At 48.0% G+C, this 15,969-nt stretch overlaps 2 protein-coding genes across 9 annotated transcripts in view; one reads left to right on the top strand and one right to left on the bottom strand.

Moving 5' to 3' along the window:
- The window catches only part of NINL (ninein like), a 138,094-nt gene that overhangs the window by 117,906 nt on the left and 4,219 nt on the right, over nucleotides 1-15,969 (top strand). For 6 of the 7 annotated variants that reach the window (XM_072793586.1, XM_072793590.1, XM_072793591.1 and 3 more), the window contains 3 exons: nucleotides 257-326; nucleotides 10,065-10,223; nucleotides 10,927-11,040. In XM_072793586.1, coding sequence (XP_072649687.1) covers nucleotides 257-326; nucleotides 10,065-10,223; nucleotides 10,927-11,040 — 343 coding nt within the window. Of the gene's footprint in view, nucleotides 1-256; nucleotides 332-10,064; nucleotides 10,224-10,926; nucleotides 11,041-15,969 lie in introns of all 7 variants that reach the window. The other variant, XR_012015245.1, reaches the window with a different exon arrangement.
- The window catches only part of GINS1 (GINS complex subunit 1), a 41,147-nt gene continuing 34,184 nt past the window's right edge, over nucleotides 9,007-15,969 (bottom strand). Inside the window, exons 7-11 of one of the 2 annotated variants that reach the window (XR_012015246.1) lie at nucleotides 14,515-14,633; nucleotides 13,753-13,969; nucleotides 12,977-13,144; nucleotides 12,439-12,529; nucleotides 9,007-11,245 (exon numbers count right to left, since the gene is read on the bottom strand). The gene's annotated coding sequence lies outside the window, so the exon portion shown is untranslated. The remainder of the gene's footprint in view (nucleotides 11,246-12,438; nucleotides 12,530-12,976; nucleotides 13,145-13,752; nucleotides 13,970-14,514; nucleotides 14,634-15,969) is intronic. The other variant, XR_012015247.1, reaches the window with a different exon arrangement.

Raw genomic sequence — 15,969 nt, forward strand, 5'->3', positions numbered from 1 at the left:
ATACTGCTGTGTGTAGCTGAGAAATGCCATGGAGGTTCTTACTGTGTGTTCCTCTGGTTCTCAGGGTCGGGTGCCCAACAGGGTAGGAAGCAGCAGTGGTGGAGAACAGTGACAGAGTGGTGGCTCTGGGCTCCCAGGGGCAGGAGTGAGAATCTGTTCTGTGGCTGCAAACCCGAGCCACTACTGTTATGAGGGCAATGATAGGGAAAAAGAAACTGGCTGGTCAGTGATGCTGTAAATTTTGCTTCTTCAACAGGAAGGAAATCGAGGTTTTAAGGAGAGACAAGGAAAAGACCTGCTCTGAAGTAGAAGAACTCAACAAACAGGTCAGGTATTGACACCTGCATGATGCTAACACCGCCCTCCTTTTTTCATTATTTCGAAATAGTGTCAAACTTAAAAAAAGGAAGGACAGAACACTTTCCTGAAAGATCTGAGAGTGAGTTGCCAGTCCATCAGCCCCTTCCCTGGCTCAGAGTCAGGACAATAACGTGAATGCAGAAGTGCTGTCTGAGCCCGCACCCCACTGAGCTTTGCTACCTGTCCCCTCACCTTCAGAATTACATGGCCCCTTCAGTCAGTCCTTGGTTTTTAGGAATAGGCAGTTTTGAAGATTACAAGCAGTTATTTTGTAGGAAGCCCCCCAATTAGCTTTGTTCCCTTTAGATAATGCCTCTTGGGCATGATTTGTCCCATTCCTAGTGATGCTGGCTTGGATTCCTGGTTAGGTGGTGCTGACTAGGCTTCTTTACAATAAGGTTACTTTTCCCTTTGTAACTGGTGAGTATTGTGTGGGTAGATACTTTGGCATTAGGTAAATACCCTGTTTCCTGTTGAACTCTCAGCTCCTTGTTTTAGCATCCTTTGTTTCTTGCTGTAATGGTGGCAGCTGGTAACTAATATCACCATTCCTTTTATATTTATTGGTATTCTAGTGTAAAGAAGAGCTTTCTCTTCTGTTCGCTTATTTATTCATTCCATCATCATGTTACTATCCTAAGTTCCTGTTTTATTCAGTGGGTTAATACATTACCATCAGTATTTATTCTTGTGCTCAAATTGTCCCAGAGCTGGCCAATGAGAGTCCCTTCACAGTGGTTTCTTGGTCCTCCAGACCAGATCCTGATCATTTTTTGAGCATTTCCCTTATTTTCTGGTATCCCAGATATTCCAGGTTCATCTGATACTTTCCCTGCCTCAGTTCTGTAATCAGCTACTTCCCCAAGGAGCTCCTGGTCACCTTTAATATAGAATGGTGTTTAGAGGCCAAGACCTGAGCACCAGGAGTGCCCACTGCTACTGGGGCATCGACTTCCTGGCACAGTCAGTGGATAGAGCTAAGTATATGTTGTTATACATACACACTGACATGCATATGGTTTCATTAATATTTATTTATGTATCTCTCTACTGAAAATCATGAATTCAAACCCCATGTATGCAATTCCCACCTAATATCATAAGGATGATCCTAGTTTCTCCTCTTCCATGTTTGTAACTCATATCTCCAGCAGTGAGAAGTCTGGTTTCTATCTTCAGGAGATCTACTTACTGTTGATTAATCTCCCTTTACCCCATGCAGAAACACCCTTCTCACTCTGTTTCAGCGCTAACCCCACACTGGTCCTCTCTTTGCCCCCATATACAGATGCTTTTCATACTTAGTCTCATTTACTGGCTTTTGGATGAATTATTAAGAAGAAAACACACAAGCTGGGATGATACATCATTCTTGTTTCTTTTAAATTCTTTTTTTAATTGATATGTTATTGATTGTTGGAGACTCATATAGTTGTAAGAAATATAGAGTAAGTCTTTAAATGCTTTGACCAGTTTCCTGCAATGGTAACATTTTTTAAAAGTTTTTATTTTAACTTTAATTTCACTTAGTTAACACACAGTACTATATTAGTTTCAGGTGCACAGTATAGTGATTGTACTTCCATACATCACCCAGTGCTTATCACGACAGGGGAAATCCTTAGTCCCCATTGCCTATTTCCATCCCCCTGCCCACCTTCCCTCTGGTAGTCATGAGTTTACTCTCTGTAGTTGAGAGCTTCTAGATTTGCACCTCTCTTTTTTCCCCCAATACTCATTTATTTTTTAAATTCCACATAAGAGTGAAATCATATGGTATTTGTCTTTCTCTGATTGAGTTATTTTGCTTAGCATTATACTTTCTGGCTCCATCCATGTCATTGCAAATGGCAAGATTTCTTTCTCTTTTATGACCAAACAATATTTTATTTATATCTCACATCTTCTTTATCCATTTATCAGTTGATGGACACTTGAACTGTTTCCATAATGTAGCTATTGTAGATAATGCCGCTATAAACATTGGGGTGTATGTATGCCTTTGGATTAATATTTTTGTATTCTGTGGGTAAATACCTAGTAGGGTGACTACTGGATCATAGAGTAGTTCTATTTTTAACTTTTTAAAGAACATCCAAAAAATTTTTGGAAGAATGTGCATCCTCACCAACAGTACATGAGGAGTACTCCTTTCTCCATATCCTTGCCACACTTGATGTTCCTTGTGTTTTGATTTTAGCTATTCTGACAGGTGTGAGGTGGTATCTCATAGTTTTGATTTGTATTTCCCTGATGATGAGTGTTTTTTTTCATGTGTCAGCCACCTAGATGTCTTCTTTAGAAAAATGTCTATTCATGTGGTCTGCCATTTTTAAATTGGAATATCTGGTTTTTTGAGTGTTGAGTTTTATAAGTTCTTTATATTTTGAATACTAACCTTTTATCTGATATGTGATTTGCAGATATCTTCTCCCATTCCATAGGCTGCATTTTAGTTTTGTTGACCGTTTCCTTCACTCTGCAGAAGCTGTTTATTTGGATGTAATCCTAGTAGTTTATTTTTGCATATATTTCCATGCCTCAGGAGACCTATCTAGAAAGAAGTTGCTATAGCCAATGTCAGAAACATTACTGCTTGTGCTCTCCTCTAGGACTTTTGTGGCTTCAGGTCTCACATTTAGGTCTTTAATCCACTTTGAGTATAATTTTGTGTATGGTGAAAGAAAGTGGTCCAGTTTCATTCTTTTGCATGTAGCTGTCCAGTTTTCCCAATGCCGTTTGTTAAAGAGACTTTTTCCCATTGGATATTCTTTCCTGCTTTGTGGGAAATTAATTGACCATATAATTGTGGGTTTATTTCTGGGTTTTCTATTCTGTCCCATTGATCTACGTGTCTATTTTTGTACCAATACTATAGTGTTTTGATTACTACAGCTTTGTAATATAACTTGGAGTCTTGAATTGTGATATTTCCAGCTTTTCTTTTTTTTTTTTTTTTTAAGATTTTATTTATTTATTCATGAGAGACACAGAGAGAGGCAGAGACACAGGCAGAGGGAGAAGCAGGCTCCATGCAGGAAGCATGACGCAGGACTCTATCCCGGGTCTCCAGGATCACGCCCTGGGCTGAAGGTGGGGCCAAACTGCTGAGCCACCGGGTCGGGTCGCCTTATTTCCAGCTATTCTTTTTCAAAGTTACTTTGGCTATTCAAGGTCTTTTGTGATTCCATACAAATTTTAGGATTGGTATTTTCTTATAAAAAAATGCTGTTGGCATTTTGATAGGGATCGACAGATTGCTTTGGGCAATATAGACATTTTTAACAATATTTGTTCTTCCGATCCATGACCATGGAATGTCTCCATTTCTTTGTCATCTTCAGTTTTTTTTTCATCCGTGTTTTATAGTTTTCAGATACAGGTCTTTTACTTCTTTGGTTGGGTTTATTCCTAGGGGTCTTATTTTTTTTTTGGTGTAATTATAAATGGGATGATTCCTTAATGTCTCTCTCTGCTGCTTCATTATTAATGTATAGAAATGCAACAGATTTCTGAATGTTGGTTTTGTATCCTTCAACTTTCCTGAATTCATTTATCAGTTCTAGCAGTTTTTGGTAGAATCTTTTAGGGTTTCCATATATAGTATCATGTTAACTACAAATAATGAAAGTTTTACCTCTTCCTTGCCAATTAAGATATCTTTCATTTCTTTTTCTTGACTTTTTAAAAAAGATTTTATTTATTCATTTATTTATTTGAGAGAGAGAGAGTGCGAGAGAGTGAGTGAGCATGCACAGAAGGGAGAACCAGATTCCCTGCTGAGCAGGAAGCCTGATGTGGGCCTCCATCTCAGGACCCTGGGATTGTGATCTGAGCCAAAGGCAGATGCTTAACCGATTGAGCCACTCAGGTGCCCTTTCTTGTCTGATTTCTATGGCTAGGAATTCTAGTGCTATGTTGAATGACACTGGTAAGAATGGACATCCCTATCTTGGTCCTGACCTTAGGGAAAAAGCTCTCAGTTTCCCTCATTGAGGATGATGCTAGCTGTGGGTTTTTCATCTATGGCCTTTATTATGTTGGGGTACGTTCCCTGTAAACCTACTTTGTTGAGGGTTTTTAATCATGAATGGCTGTTGCAATTTGTCAAATGCTTTTTCTGTATCTATTAAAATGATCATGTGGGGGATGCCTGGGTGGCTCAGCTGTTAAGTGCCTGCCTTCAGCTCAGGGCATGATCCTGGAGTCCCAGGATTGAGTCCCACATTGGGCTCCCTACATGGAACCTGCTTCTCCCTCTGCCTATGTCTCTGCCTCTCTCTCTCTCTCTCTGTCTCTCATGAATAAATAAAATCTTTTAAAAAATTAAAATAAAATGATCACGTGGTTCTTATCCTTTCTTATATTAATGTAATGTGTTACGTAGATTGATTTGCAAATTTTGAACCACCTTGCAACCCAGAAATAAATCCCACTTGATTGTGGTGAATGATATTTTAATGTATTATTGGGTTCAGTTTGCTAGTATTTTGTTGAGGATCTTTGCATTTGTGTTCATCAGAGAAACAGGCCTATAGTTCTCTTTTTTGGTGGTGTCTTTATCTGGTTTTGGTATCCAGGTAATACTGGCCTCATAGAATGAATTTAGAAATTTTCCTTCCTTTTTTACTTTTTGGAATAGTTTGAGGAGAATGGGTATTAACTCTTCTTCAAATGTTTGGTAGAATTTACCTGTGAAGCCATCTGGTTCTGGACTTTTGTTTGTTGGGAGATTTTTGATTACTAATTCAGTTTCTTTGCTGGTTATCAATCTGTTCAAATTTTCTGTTGCTTCCTGTTTCAGTTTTGGTAGTTTATATGTTTCTAGGAATTTATCCATTTCTTCTGGGCTGTCCAATTTGTTAGCATAGAGTTTTTCATAACATTCTTTCATAATTGTATTGTCATCTCTCCTCTCATTTGTGATTTTATGTATTTGGGTCCTTTCTCTTTTCTTTTTGATTAGCCAGGAGCTTATCAAATTTATTAATTTTTCAAAGAACCAGCTCCTGGTTTCACTGATCTGTTCTACTGGTTTTTTGTTTGTTTAGTTTCTACATAATTTATTTTTGTTCTAATCTTGATTATTTCCTTCCTTCTATTGGTTTTAGGTTTTGTTTGTTCTTTTTCTAGTTCTTTTAGCTATAAGGTTAGATTTTGTATTTGAGGTTTTCTTGTTTCTTGAGGTAGGCCTGTATTGCCATAATTTTCCTTCTTTACTGTATCCCAAAGACTTTGGATCCTCTACTGGTAACACTTCATAAAACTGCAGTGTAATATCTGTATTAGTTCACTAAAGCTGACATAACAAAATACCACAGTCTGAGTGGCCTATACAACAGAAATTTATTTCCTTATAGTTCTTGGGGTTAGAGGTATAAGGTCAAGGGTTGGCAGGTTAATTTCTTGAGCCTGTCTTTAGATGGCCATCTTCCTGTGTCCTCACATGGCCTTCCCTCTTACACGTCTGTGTTTTTTTTTTGTTTGTTTTTTTTACAAGTCTATGTTCTAATCTCTTCTTAATTGGACACTATCATGTTAGATTAGGGCCCACTCATAGGACGTCATTTTCTATTAATCACCTATTTAAAGACCCTGTGTCTAAATAAAGTCATATTCTGAGATACTGGGAGTGCGAACTTCAATATATAACTTGTGGGTGGACAGGAATCAGCCTATAACACATATCATAACCAAGCTATTGATGTTGACACAACATTATGTTGAGTGTCCTTCAGAATGGCCACTGTGTTGGTCTCCTCAGCGCCGTAACAAGACGCGGTTGGCTGCGGGACTTAACAGGAATACATAGTCTTGCAGTTCTGGAGGCCAGAGGCCAGGACTAGGTGCTGGCTGGCTCTCCCATCTTCCTGACTTGAAGACAGCTCCCTGCTTGCTGCGTCCTCACCTGACCCTTCCCCTGGGGCCACACAGAGGGAGAGATGGTGCTCTGCTTCTCAGAAGGTTACAGTCCTGTCAGGTTAGGACCCTCCCCAGGGAAGCTCACTGAACCCTCATTAGCTCCTGAAAGCCTCATCTCCAAACACAGCCCTACTGGAGGCTTAGGGCTTCAACATAGGAATTTGGAGGGGTCACATTTCAGTCCAGAGCAATTCCTTAGTCCCACCTGCTAGAGGCCTGAGGGGATTTTCTCTGATGTTAAGGGCAAGCACCTGGTGTGTCTCAGGAACGTTGGGGGCTCCCCTGAGACCATCACTTGCTAACCCATCAGCCGGCCAGCCGGGTACAGCTCTGGCCTTCATCCTTAGGGGGCACGCCCCACCCCCCTGACCCCCCCACCCCAGTTCAGGCTCTGGCCCCTGCTCCCAGTGAGCTTTGAACCAGTTTCCAGGGTGTGGGTTTGCCCTGTGACAGCAGTTCTCTGATGGATTCTAGAGAGAGGGTAACTTCAGCTTTACCTGGCCTTTTTCTTAATGGGGAGACCAGAGGCCAGAACTAGTATTATGTTTCTGATTCGGGTTCTGTATGCTCACCGTTAGGATGCAGAGATACAGTGGGTGTTCATCTCCTGTCCTGCCACCTTACCAAATGCAGGCCCCGTTCTCGGGGTGGGCCGTGTTGGGGGCACCTGCCATGTCTGGCTTCTCAGCCCCGCGCTGGCCCCAGGGGGAGTCCCGCGGCTCTTCTCTCCCGGTGCCGCCTGTGTCACACAGGCCCCAGGGGGATTCTGCTGCGGGGACCATCTGGCCTGGCTCTGGGTGTCTGCCTCTGTGGAGAGTGCATGCTGGTCTTGCTTGGACCTTCTCCCTCATGAGGGTCCTTCCTGGGCTGATTGAAGATGAAAAGTTCAGACTGCGTTTGCCTGCAGACCAACTTCCTGTGAAACGACCCATCAGGGGCTTTCCTGGGTCATCCCTTTTCCTTTTGGGCTGATTTCTAGGACACACTTGTAAGTGCATTCTAGGTATCCATTTGTTTTCTTTCCCTCAGCTTTTTAATATAAAAAGCTTTACACACATAGAAAAGTTGACATAACCCACACTGGTCAGCCATCATACTACAACCTTAGTTAGATGGTTGGAATTAATACTGTACGTACTTTGGTTAGTTTATACCTGTCTTTGTATCTCCCTGTACTGTGTGTCTGTGTGTGTTTTCAAGCCCATTTGAAAGTAAGTGACAGATAAGTGAGACTGTGCTTCTAAATAGTTCACCGGCATCTTCTCCCTAACCACAGTGCTACCGTAACACCTAAGAAACTTAATTATCTGACACTATCCAGTATTCCGACCGTATTTACATCCCTCTATTCAGAAATGTCTTATATGGTAAATTTTTTGGAACTACGATACAGTTGAGGGTGGCTCATTGAACTATCGATGCTCTTCTGGTGACAAGAAACAGCCACTCTGTTGCCCTCACAGAACCTCACAGGTCAGGGGTTCAGATAGGGTATGGGGACAGGTGGCCCGCCTCTGCTCCATGTCACTGGGGCTGGGAAGACTGGCAGCTGGTGACCCAGAGGCTGGGGCTGAGGTCGTCTGGGGGCTCCTCCCCTTGGGGCTTGGCTCCTGGATGGAGTATCCCAAGGGGGCACAGGAGGACCACATGGCAGGCACAAGGCTTCTGCTCTCAGAATCCATTCTGTGCCACCCTTGCTCGGATCCCGCGAGGACAGGCAGAGACATCTGCTCCTCCGGGTGAGTGAGTGCCCAGGAAGGCGATATGGGTTGAGAGATCCATCCAGGCCATCTTTGGAAGATATGGCCTACCTGCCTCCATGTGTCTCCAGTCTTTACAACCTGGAAGCCCTGATCCACCCCACAAGGCTGTGTCTTTGGAGAGACCTGGCCATCCCACATTCTGGATCTGTCCAACTGTTTCTGGATACTGTTGTTCAGTCTGCTCTTCTTTTCCTTATGCTGCTTATCAGCTGGACCCTGGGCCTTGAGGCCTGCTCAGATTCACAGGTGGCCCGGTAGCACAGACATCCATTTGTTTTAACATGTGACCAGATGACTGCTAGCATCTCATTTTGTCTTCTGCACTAAAACCCAGATGAGTACAAGTTAGAATTAAAAAGGTGATGGACACAGACACGGAGAGACAGAGGGCACTCCACACCCTCGGTGGGATACCCAAGGGGCATACGGCGGCGCCTGAGCCGAAGCACAGGGAACAGCAGGCCGGTCCCAGATGAGGAACTGCTGGTGGGGAGAGGTGGGGTGGGGCCGTGTCTGTCAAGATGTTCAGTGTCCTATGAGACGAAGCCTGCGGAAGCATCCCAGGTTTAAGGAGGCTAAGAGCCTGCCAGATTGAGGCACTGCCTGAGGGGCAGAAGGGGTGCTCCAGGGGTCATGCCTGGGCTGGTTGACAAAGCTGGGATGCGGGTGGCATGGTGTCCTGAAGCCAGACCTACATGACAGTCATGTGAGAACACTCACTTCCTTAGGAAACACATAGTGCAGGGCCATGGCTCAGAAAAGCGCCTTGTGTCTGTGTATGTGTACACACGTGCATGCACATGCACCTGCTGAGCGCATCCCCACAAAGCATGCGGGGAACCACTGCAGCTGGGGCGCCTGGGTGCGGGTGCACAGGTGTTCTCTGTAACAGCCCTGCACCTGGTGTATGAGTCTAAAATTCTTTCTAAACAAAGACAAAATATTAAGGTACACAAGAAAATGGACTGAAGGGAAGTTCCATTTCTGGCTCTGAATAACATCAAGGAGAACAAGGTGAACATGTATCAAAACTGAGAAACCACAATAAAGTGTAATAAACACAAGAGAGTTCCATCCCAGACTCGATGGCTGCGAACTTATGATGTGTTGAAAACACCTCTTTACCCTCATTGCTGGGATTTTAAGGACAGGACGAGGGGACAATCTGTTCACGGAGAGAGAAGGAGCAATGATCATGAGAAAAACATGTAGACTCACTAAGCACAGATAATCCACATTGAAACACTTTCAGGGTTACATCATCTGCTTCTCAAATCCTCAAAAACATGATAATGAAACGGTGGTTAGCACAGCGCGGGGACAGTGGCGTGTGTGTGCGGTGCTGGTGGCACTGAAAACCAGTTCGGAGGAGGCCAGGCCACAAACACTGAATGTCCCTGGCATTTTCCCGTGAGAGCCTGGGGGTGCGCGTTGGCTTGTCCACCCAGTGGGCATGTCCTGTGTGCCCACCATCTGCCCGCCAGCGCACTCAGAGAAAGTGGAATACACACCTTAATCACCTGCCCGTGCCCCTGGCCGAAAGCTATGTTTATGTGTTTAAGGACAAAGATCATAGAAGACTTTGAGAAGCTTCATACACTTCAATTAGGTTTTTTCCTTTAAAAGTTTAAAATAATTGGAAATAACCATGAAAGAAATGAAAAAAATATGAAAGGTCTTCAGAGCAGTGGTTTGTATGTTCATGATGTAACCACCTCTCACGGTCCAGATGGGTCTCATTTCCTTGAGCCAGTGGAGCAAAGTTTCCCATCCTTGGCTGTGGCCGTCGAGGGCCAGGTCTGTCCTGCGTTGGAGGATGCTGGGCTCCCCCACCACGAGAAGCCAGGAGCCGTGCTCTTCCCCATGGTGAGAACCGGCGCTGCACTGGCTCCACACATAGCCAGATGTTCCTTGAGGAACAAAATTGGCCCTGGTGGGGAGCCACTGGAATGATCTGAATTGAGCTTCCAGTTTAAAAAAATAACTTTGTCACATGTATTTTAACCCATTTTGCTCCAGAGTCAGAAATGCAAGGATGAAGTATCCCAGCTCAGTCACAAGGTCCTCCAGTTAGGAGAGGAGGCCTCTATCCACCAGGCCCAGGATGAGAAGAACCGTGTCACCATTCAGCTGTTGACACACAGACTGGAGGAGGCCGGGCAGCAGGAGGAGCTACAGGTGAGTCGTCTGAAACCTCAGGAGCAGCCTTAAAATGTTTGGAGCTAGACTCACCCCGCAGATAAAGAGGGAGATTTAATAAGTATGCACCCTGGAAAATTAGTAGACTTCAGCTTTTGCAAATCCTCACTGTCTAGAGAAAATAGCAGGAAGGAGTTAAACCCTGATGTGAGGAGAGTAGACTGATAGACCTCTCTGGAGGACATTTGGGCAAAATATATATCAAGGGCCTTAAGAATGTCAGTGTGCTCTGACTTCATAATTCTGCGTATGAGAATTTTATCTGAGCATCATGGAAGGGCTTTTAGCTGGAGTAGTTTCATTGCTGTGGTATTCAGAATAGCAAAACAATTGGAATCAGCTTGAATCATCAAGAAACTGAATGAGTCAATAAGTTATGGTGCAGTCACTAAAAATCATATTTTCAGATAATAATGTCATGGGGAAATGCTTGAGATATAATGAGGAAACCACACTATATGACATTAAGGCAGTCTTACTGTTAGAAATGCATGTGTGGAGAAGGGGCTGAGGTCACACCACAATGTCAGGTGTGGTCCTCAGGCTGCTGGCATGATGGGTAATTTACATGTTGTAATTTTTGCCTTTCTGCACATTTCTGAAGTTTCTACGTGAAACATGTATGAGATTAAACATGCTGAGGAGATTTCTTATATTTGTGAAATTGATTTTTTAAAAACAGAGTGAGCAAATCCAAAAACTTGAGCTGGAACTTGAACACATGAATCAGGAATGTCAGAGCCTGAGACTGTCACAGTCACAGCTGAGAGAGACCCTTGAAGAAAGTCAAGACCAGGTGGGTGTGCATGATGGCCGGTGGCTTGGTCTCAGCCAGGAAGAAATTCAGTGCCGTTGGGCACTGACAGCACGTTGCCAGGACTGGTCTGGCCCAGAGAGGTTATTGGGCTGGCCTGAGGTTGCACAGCTGGGCACGGAAGTCGAGCGTCGTACAGGGTTGGTCAAGCTATCCAGAGGCAGAGCAGTGCTCTTGGGTGTGCCACCTGTAGAACAGAAGAGCAACGGAGAGCAGCAGGTGGCCTCTGAGGAGAGGGCCATGGCAGATCCAAGGCCCCAGGGTGTGGTGGTCCCATGGTGAGCAGGCGTGATGCCTGTTACTCTCACATGGGCCGCTGTGTGCACAGAAGCCCTGAACTTGCACACACGTGTGGCTGTGGAGCTCTTGCCTTCTGCCGGCTCCCCTTTCCCAGCATGTATGCACGCAGTGGGCCAGGTTCTCAGGGCTCACGGAGGAGGAGGTGGAGGGCTTGTAGTCTGACATGAGTGGGGTGGGCCATTCAAGGACCTTGGGGTGCCCTGAGAGCATGAGGTGCAGGGACACAGGACAGGGGTGCTGGTCCTTCCTGGGGAAGCAGGAGGTGAGAATGGCAGGTGCTTGACAGCGGGAGGTGCCCTCAGGGCCCAGTGTGGACTCAGATGGGGGGCTCAGGGGGCTGGCGGCTACAGAAAGGGAAGGGGGGGCGTGGGAGAAGTCTCCAAGCTTGGTGTGGGAGGGGCCCCTAGCCTGAGGCCCAGGACCATCCTTCCTTGAGCTTGGCACCTGTGTACCTCCCCCATCTGAGCCTCTTCACAGGCTCCCCAACTGGCCCCCCGTGCCGTGCCCCAGGCCTTATGAGGTGCTTCTGGGGGCTCGGATGGGCTCAGCCTTCCCGCTGCAAATAAGCATTCTCCCAGGGATGCTTGAGCATCTGGAGTGCCCCTCCTCTGTCTTTAAGTCTGGAAGGAACCTTCAGAAATTGCCTGGACCAGTTTGAGCTCTCTGAGGCTTGGAGGCAGCCACTGTCAACGGTGGGAGACCCCAAGTCAGGAGTCCTTTGTGACTTAGAAGAGGACCTTCCCCCGCCGCACTGATGAAAGTTCACCTGGGGTAGTAAAAAGAGCCTACAGGGAACTTAAGGAGCCTCTGGACAGGCCGTGGTAAGGGGTTGCAGAACAACGTGGGGCAGCCAGGGCTGTCCCACACCCCTGGGGTGGTTTTGAGGAGAAGGGTCCAGAGACAGAGCAGGTTAGACAGCTATCAGCAGGGGAGTGAGTTGGAGAAGATACTGGCTCAGGGGAGGGTGTGGGGAGCAGGGTGCTGTGCATTTCACACACCCCTGGGGGTCCCCATGTTGGTTCTGAGCTGCAGCGTATCATCAAGCCACCCCCAAACTGGGCCGCTCGTAGCACTGCTTACCCTTCTCCTTCAGGGCTGTGGGCTCACTGGCTGTCTTCACCTGGTGGCTCGGGTTGCTGTTGCAGTCCAGGGGCATTGGGGCGGGTGTCACCTGAAGGTACAGCTGGGTCAGGTCGCAGAGCCTGTCCTTCATGTTGGTGCATGGGGGCCCAGTGGTGCTGTCAGCAGGAGCACCCACACCTGGCCTCACGGTGGCAGGGGGCACTCGGAGCACAGCACTGAAGCTCTGACAGGAGAGGCCACCAGATGTCCTTAGAGGAACAGCTGCCAGGCTCACAGCATTACAGAGCATCACCCCCACCCCCCACCCCGCCCCGTGTTCTTTCGGTCCAGCTTGGATTCAGGGGGAGAGCAAAGAGCCTCTCTATGGGGAGAGGACACAGTCCTCACCCGTCCACATGGGAAGGGCACAGAGCTCACCTGTCCACGGCAAGTGGGGGGCACACAGCCCTCACCTGTCCACTGGGGGGGTGGGGAGCACAGCCCTCACCTGTCCACGGGGGAGGTGAGGGTCTCAGCTTTGCTAATAACAAGATACCTGTTTCACGTCCGTGCCTCTGAAGAGTCTTCAGTGTCTGTGGATGAAGACTAGGCGTCTCTGAGAGTGTGTCCTGGTCATCTGACCTGGTCATCACATGGCACTTTCCCAGAAGAGCCCGGGAGTGGTTCTGGAGACTGTGTGCGGTGTGCCGCTCTGGGATGACCCCTGTCCTTGGAATAGCCACACAGTACGAGCTTGCTCTTGCCCCTGAGTGGCCAGAGCTGTACCCTCCCCATCCCTCTGACCCTTGCCTTGGGTGTGACTCTTGACAGAGTCAAGACTGCCATCTGTGGGGCCACAGGGGTGTGTGAGGGCTGACATGGCCAGGGAGGGTGCCAAGGAAGTCCTGTGTGTTCTAGGGGAAGCCTCCAGAACCAAAGAGATTTAAGTGGTGTCCCGTAGAAGGACTGGCTGGATTATGTACGGTCCAGTAAAAATGGTCCCGCACGGCACCAGTGCAGGGAAGCCTTCTGCCCCGTGGCTGGTGGGCTGGGTGCTGGGGTCCCTCCGGCCTCCACCGCGTCCTGGTTGCCCCCTGTGGCCCTGGCCCCGTCTCAGGAGTGTGAGCTCTCTGCCCCAGGGACAGTCACCATGCATGACTGCGTGAGTGGCGGTGGTTAAATGGACCCAGCCAGCCAGAGCGCCATCCTCCTGGGCCGTGGAGGCGCAGCATCACCTCTCAGGGCGCCTGTGCAGAGGCGCTGGGCCGCAGGGGCAGGGACCTGTGCGTGCTCTCCGGCTGTTAGCTGCGGTGAGCGTGGAGTGTCACCTGCCTGCTGTGTCGCCACGGCGGCGTGATCTTGGGCTTCTCCCCGGCGCAGCTGCACGCAGCCCACCGGAGGCGAAGGTGGCGTGGTGTCCGCACGCCGGGGAGGCTGCGCAGTTGCAGGAGCTGGTGCAGCAGCTGGGGCCTCGGGACGTGTGGCTGGCCCGCAGCGGCTGCTGCAAGAGGAGTGGCAGGTAGCTCCGCGGCTCCCTAAGGAGTGTGTCCTGCAGGAGGAGAGGGGGAGGCGGATGAGTGGGGACCAGGCCCTGAGGCCCTCCTCCCGGGCGCGGGGTGATGAGGTAGGGCATCTGGCCACTCAGCCAGGAGCTGCCTCCCAGCTCCCAGAGGTCGGGTCGTACAGCTACCAGGGGTTCCCGATTCCAGTCTGAACAGCGTGGGACGAGAGGGAGGGGCGGCAAGCCCGTTGGGGAGGGTGTCACCCACCCACTTGGACAACGATGAGCCAGTTGACCTGAAGGGCGTCTCCAGCAGGGGCTGCGCGTGCCTGTGGAGGCCACGTGGCTAATGGTTAGGGACCACACGCTCCCTCTGCTGACAGTGCCAGAAATGTGATGATGTAGAGGCCTAGATTAAAGCTGTGGGCGAGGTCCTATGTCACCCTGGGGGAGTGCAGGCCCCATCTGCCAGTTCTCCCGATTTCAAAGGAAAGCCAGAAACTAAGTTTTTACGTGAACACTTCCAGTTTACAAACGATGCATCTAATTTAAAGAGAATCTTAAACCATTTTGCAGAATGGAAAAAAACCTACCCACAGGCCCACACGAGGACTGCAGAAGTTGTTTATTGGGTGCACACAGGTCTGGGGTATGGAGATACAGAAATGAACACATTTGGCAGAAGCCGGTGCCCTCCTGAGCCTACATTCCACTGGTGGTAGGAAGACAAATGCAAACAAGTCATGAAAAAAAAAAAAAAAAAAAGAAAACGAGTCATGAGGATAGCCTGTCAGATGGTGGTGAGTCCCTGAGTGCTACAGGGCAGGACGCCTCGCAGTTTTTAATGGGGGGCCAGAGAAGGCCTCACCAATGTGTTCCTTGAGCCAAGACCTGAGGAGTTGAGGGAGTGAGCCATCCACTTACCTGGGGAGAGTGCTTGAGAGGTGGAAGGAGCAGCATGTGCAAAGGCCCTGAGATGGGTTCGTACTTGGCATGTTTAAGGATAGCGAGGATGAGGAGGAGGGAGGAGGAGGTGGTGGGACAGGAGTCCACTGAAGAGTCACACACACCAGGCCCTGCTCTAGGCATCTAGAGACCTAGAAACAGTCAGTGCCTTAAAGGGGAGCAGGACCGTGCGGCTCAGGTCAGGACCACAGTTGGGATCCAGGCCTCACACCTCCCAGCTGAGCAAGCCTGACCAGCTCCTCATCCGCTCTCTGCTTCAGTTTCCTCATCTGTAAATGGTGGGTACCAGTGGTCCCCACCTCGGAGCATTCGTGTGAGGCATCAGCGAGTTAGCACATCTGAAGTGCTTGAATAGCCTGGCACGCGTGCACTGTACATCGGGGTGTCAAAGACTGAGAAAGTGCCCCCTGAAATGTCACAGTGCAGTTCCTGAGGAAGCATCCATCAGGCAGGAGGGTACAGAGGTCAGAGCCTGAGGTTGGGGCTGGGGGGCCTCCATGGGGAAGAAATGGAGCCAGCCTTGAAAGGCAGGTAAGATTCGATGGTTGTGAAGCACACATTCTCTGGAAGAATAATCTTCCAGCATTGTGCAAAAATGTTAGGAGATAAGACCAGCCATGATAGAATATTGACAAAATGGGGAAATTTAACCAGAAATCCTTTAGAAGTACGCAGGAGCACATTTGGGGAAACACACTTTGGAGCCATTGATTAAGTTCCCAGAAAAGCAGGGGTGCCTGGGTGACCCAGTGGGTTGATCATTGGCCTGCGGCTCAGGTCACGATTGCGGGGTCCTGGGATCAAGCTCCCTGTCCCTGTCCCTCCCTCCCCGTGCTCTCTTGCTGTTTCTCTCTCAAATAAATTCAAATTAGAAATTGCCAGGAAAGCGGTCCACTGATTCCCCTTGAACTACAAGAGTACGGTCAGCCCTGTGGCTTGTGGCAGGACATTCTTTGTTTCTCTTTCCAAATGAAGGGTTATCCCCAGTCCCTCCCAGATTTACACATTTTAGGTAATTTCCATTCTGAAGTAAGCAAGCCTGAGATGATTCTTTCTGGAATGTAAACTGTTGATCTGTAACC

The sequence above is a fragment of the Canis lupus genome, chromosome 22, assembly GCF_048164855.1.
Source record: "Canis lupus baileyi chromosome 22, mCanLup2.hap1, whole genome shotgun sequence".
In the NCBI taxonomy this organism is placed as follows: domain Eukaryota; kingdom Metazoa; phylum Chordata; class Mammalia; order Carnivora; family Canidae; genus Canis; species Canis lupus.